The sequence below is a fragment of the Amphiura filiformis genome, chromosome 19, assembly GCF_039555335.1.
Source record: "Amphiura filiformis chromosome 19, Afil_fr2py, whole genome shotgun sequence".
Lineage (NCBI taxonomy): Eukaryota > Metazoa > Echinodermata > Ophiuroidea > Amphilepidida > Amphiuridae > Amphiura > Amphiura filiformis.
The window spans coordinates 54,725,112-54,730,391 of NC_092646.1; the positions used below are offsets into that span (position 1 = coordinate 54,725,112).

At 38.4% G+C, this 5,280-nt stretch overlaps 1 protein-coding gene across 1 annotated transcript; it reads right to left on the minus strand.

Moving 5' to 3' along the window:
• Window positions 1-559: 559 nt before the first annotated feature.
• Window positions 560-4,986, minus strand: LOC140141504 (uncharacterized). The gene is made up of 2 exons (XM_072163388.1): window positions 4,196-4,986; window positions 560-3,206 (listed from the first exon to the last, which is right to left on the minus strand). The coding sequence occupies exons 1-2, from the start codon at window positions 4,715-4,717 to the stop codon at window positions 2,268-2,270; spliced, it is 1,461 nt and encodes a 486-aa protein (XP_072019489.1). The 5' UTR covers window positions 4,718-4,986; the 3' UTR covers window positions 560-2,267.
• Between the last annotated feature and the right edge of the window lie 294 nt (window positions 4,987-5,280).

The window sequence follows — 5,280 nt, forward strand, 5'->3', positions numbered from 1 at the left end:
CAAGACTTCGAAACAAAACAACGATGATGTCGATCTTGGTGTCATTTCAAATCATAAAAGACATTCTGTTTTAATAGTGTTTTTATAATTACAAAATACCAGCCTAATGAAACAACGTTAAGTACATGATTATTGTTTTAATACTTTCTTTATGATACAGACCAACCGCAAAAGTATTAAGGTACCAGTTATCATGGTTATGTCCAACCCTAAAGACAGCTATAGGTCATAAAAGACTCATAATTAGACCAAGCAGCCAGCTCGGATTTAATACCTCATTCGGTGAAATCGGTTGAAAAATTACGAAACGATGATCCAAAATCCTAAGGAAGATGCAAATTCAAAAGTTGCCATTTGCTCCATTGTAATGGACGCCCTCAACACCCGGGCCTCAACAAAGCATTCTCAAGTGCCGCGCTCTCCATAATAAACGCGACTTTTGATTTCGTTCCTTACTTTGGTTTTAGATCACCGTTTCTTTAATTCTCAACTGATTACAAAGAACGAGGTCTTAAATCGGACCTAAAAGGGTAGGCTACAGGTATTAGCTATATACAGGTATTAGCTGCTGGTTTTATTTTTGACATTTGTCTTTGTTTAGGATATTATACAGGGGTGAATATAACTGGTAGGTCTACATTAATCATAATTCTTTGGGGTCTGTATTAATTATGCTGTTATAAATAAAGTAAAACGAAACAAGCAGTATTATGAACTCTCAATGTAATGTAGGTCGTCATTTGCTTGGATAATAGAGCAATATATTCTAAAATCATAGAAAGATAGGCCTACTCGGCATCATACTATATTTAGATTGACTCTGACTGCACGAGGAAGTTTATAAAAGTAATAACGCCGATCAACATGAAAAATGAGGAACAGAAATATAAAATAAACTTTTGGATTCAATATAGGCCTATCATAGGATATTATAGGAAGGAGTCAATGCACTGTACGTGTGGATGTTTCTAGTAGGCCTAGTAGTACATTAAGTTCAAATGAAAAACAAACTGCCCCTGTAGTGACTATTCTCGAGTAGAGCTTCTCGGGAAGACAGATTCATTCAAATAAGGTGATTTAACAATTAATTCGCGGCGATAAACGTAAAATCATCGTAGTTTCTTGTGTGACAATGTACGACTACTAACCACATTGGTAACTGTTCAATCGCTCATTCCAGGCCACCTGACTATAAATTCCGAACAATTACGGGTTTTTTTAAAGGGAACGTGTAACAATAACTTTTTTTATCTACATGGTAAGCGGGATAAAGAGGAAGTCGTAGAGTTGAAAAGTTTAAACCGATTGATTATAAACGCTGATATGGGATGTAGCCTCAGATAAATAACAGGTAAAACACATGGGCAGTGCCAGAAAAAAGAGGGGGACTATTTTCTTGCATGGCATCTGAAAAAGGTGCTTAAAAGTCACTGTGAAATACCAAACTGTATAGTCAACAATGTGCAAATTTCAGAGTAACATGCAGAAATGACATATTTTCTACCATTATCTTACAGTTTTGATGAAAAGTTCCCCCAAATTCATCCGCTGTTAATCGATTTTGCAACTCACCAGTGGGCTCCAATCTGTGGGCTCCAATCTGTTCACAAAAAAATGAGGGCGCACTGAAAAATTATGGTCTTTACGCTTCAAAAAAAAGTCTTAGGTCATGATAATATGTTGAAAATTTGGTAATTCGGGGTTTCAGTCTTCTACTCTTAATTAATAATAATGTCCTTTCACTGTGAGAGTGTCATGTATGAGAAAATCGAGCTTGAAATTACTTATTTCTCCATTGAAACCTCTAAGGCCAAACTGACTGCACGCACAAAGCGCGCTGCTCGAAGCTGCTTTTCAGCGAGTTATTCATGAATTACATAAACGTAATATATAGGCCTATTTATTCTTATTAATAATAAATAATAATTATCATATTATAAATATTAATATAATTGCTCTTTCGTAAAAAGTTGGAACCGTGATAAAATGTATATCTTACATAATTTTATGTACAAGACATGCTGAGACAAATAATCAGATCCCCTTTATCATGTATACGTTCCGACTTCAAAAGTTCCGACTTATGTCTAAAAGTTCCCGTCGAGAAATTCTAGCAACCGTATGTTTAAATTAGTGCGTGCGCGGCAATCCACGGCGTCAGGAAATCTCCGGCCATTACCTCAACAGATTATCCGCGATTCAAGTATATAATATCAAAATAACAGAATTTTAACAATCTTCTGCTGGTGATTAAGGATCCTGTGTGTCTATTCCGGATCACGAAGCTCTGCATACAATGCATTTTCACAGCTAGCATGGCTATCGAGGACTTCGGCATTGTGTTCCGCACTCTCCATTTCAGAAAAGTGAATATCAGCATATGTGAGCCCGTCAACATTTATATTCTCTTCTTCCTTTCTCGTTTTGCTTGATTTCTGGTTTGTATTAGAAGCCGTGGGTATATTTGAAGCAATTCCCGTGGGTTTGAATCGAATGTTCCCTCCGCCTTTCTTCATGGAAATCGCGTACACAATATCGTCACCAGAGCTTTCTTCGCAAACGTCTTTCGTTGTTTGATCCATTTCACAGGATGTGGCATTCTGGGATTCCGGAAGTGCTTTCTCCAGCAACTGTGTTTTGATATCATCATTTATCAACGCATAAGGAGATTCTAATTCCTGATCTTTTTCCTTCAAATCTTTCATCGTCACATGACCACCTTGCTGACGCCCTTCTTCCACTGTAGACATATTAGAGGAGATATTTGCTTGATAATGGACCGAATCAGGTGTTGCTTGCTTATATAGCACGGATTGCGCGACTTTTGGATTGCTTTGAAAAGGGAGAGCATAGACAACCTCGCCATCTTCATTTGGACGGCCGTCATCTCTATCAACCATATCAACAGTTGCTTCGGTGCCAGCATGAGTAGACGAATCAGGTTGTTCAGAAGGCTCAATATCATCGTCTGTATTGTAGTCAGATCTTTTGTTTTCTCTTCCACACTTTTTTCGAAAGAGCAGAATTATGATAATCAGGAACGAAATCGTGAATAAGCTGCAGCCAATGATAACTGTCGTCGGTATTAACCATGATGTTAACGTTTTGGATGATTTCCCGTTGCTTGCAATGTCAGTAATATGGATTGATGCAATTGTTGCCGTCGGAAAAGTGGTGTATGTTCTTGTATTTGAACCGTGTGTCTCCTAAACAAATAATATGACAAGAAAAAGAAAGTTGTGTTATAGTTTGTTCGGACATCTGACATACTAATATATAAGATTATATTAAACAAAGGAGGTTTGATAGGATATCCCAACAGGGCAGATACTAAACCTGAAGGGGACTCGACTAGCAGCAATACATACCGCGACCAAATTTCCAAGGGATTTTTAAAATCGTTGCAGTCTTCAAGTTCTGTCCCGCACCAAAATAATTTTACGGGACATATATTTACACTAATTTAGCATAATCAAGTTGAATTTTATAATAAGCTGGACCCACAAAAAGATGTGAACCGCAATTTGTGTTGACTTTATCATGGCGTGTTGAGCTGGTGGGGTGGAAAGTTTCCCCTGTCGGTATAGCACTCTGTTATACAGGAACATTCCCAATCGGTCTTATGTCAACTTAAGACAATAGAAGGAAAAGTTGAAGTGAAAAGGAAAAGAGGACTACAGAAGAAACAATGGTTTGACAACGTCAAAGAATTGATAAGTATGAATTTATACTTTAATGCAAGCCAAGCGTCTAGCTCGGAACAGAACAGCTTGGAAGAAGGAGATACGGAGATGCAGCCAGATGGTAGCCAATCGTCAGTATAATGACGGCGCGCCGCGGCCGCCGAAGAAGAAGATGATACAGGAACATTGCTGAAAATAGCAAAACAATAACCCCACGTGACCCATTTATTACACTTAATCAAGAGCTCTCCTGGACCTCTGGCGAGTATTTTACCTTTATTTAACCTTGTATTTATGAATATTATCAATCATCCAGGTAGATCAAATAGTTGACTAAATTATAATTCTGTTCAACTGGACTTACTATTAAGTAAGTAATAGTAAGTCCAGTTGAACAGAATTATAATTTAGTCAACTATTTATTTAACCTTACAAATAAACTTGACCTTGAACCTAGGATTTAGTCGCCCAACTCTTAGGTGCGGTCCTCCTCCCTCACCCCACTATCTTACCATCTTGTATACGCCACTGGTCATCCTGGTAATAGGTGGGTGATTGGTTGTGGGTATAGTGGGTGCATGGCTGCTCGAAGCCAGGCTTGAAGTTGAAGTCCGAGTCGCACTTGCAGGACGCTGTTGCACGTAAATAGTTGCATTTATTTCGGACTTCTCATTGACACCTAGGCTATTTTGAGCCTTGCACCAGATTTGCATTCTATCATCAGTCAACGTCAGATTTTGTATTTGTAATTTTTCCCCGCCTTTTCGGATACGAAACCTACCCGTCGTCTGCGTATATTCATGATATCCGTCGTAGCCCTGTACAAACCAGGCATATAAAGTTACATTCGGATGTAAAATGTCAGGGACACAATCAAAGGTGGCATTTTTGCCGACAAACCTGGTTCGATTTTCGGGCTTGACCACGGGTTTAGGAGGTATTTTCAAAGGAGTAACTTCACATGGATCTCCATGGCCATCAATGTTTTGTCCAGCATAGCATGTAAAGTTTTCAAAATTGTCTATTTCTCCCATTGTCCACTCAAAAGAGAAGGTCTCTCCCGGTTTCGTGATATTTGTTCCGCCAAAATCGATCGCAGTGTGTGTCCATGTCAATGGTAAAGGTGAAGATGTTGAATTTGGTAATGTACATCGAAAATTAACTGAATCTCCGATGGCTGGTTGCTGAGGGTCAGTTGAGCATGTCGGATGAGGCCATTCGCTTACTTTAAGCGAGGCCCTGTTGGAGTATATCCATTCTCTGTTGTAAATTATAACACAAACATAAGTTCCTGCGTCTTCTAACATCAAAGGTGATATACGGAGAATAAAGACGCTGTCTTCTTTTGAAACAGAATATCTCGTCGCAGCTGCATCACGAATTGTCGCATTAAATGATATATATGTCTGATTTTCTGATTTAACCCAGTGAAAAATGTTAAATGAATCGTCCACCCCGCATGTTAATATCGCCGTTTCTCCTACTTTATAAACGGCATCGCTTGGTTGAAGAATGAATTGTTGTGCAAAACAAGAACATACAAAATATCCTACAATAAAAACTAAATAAGGGTGAAGAATTCCCATCTTATTAAATG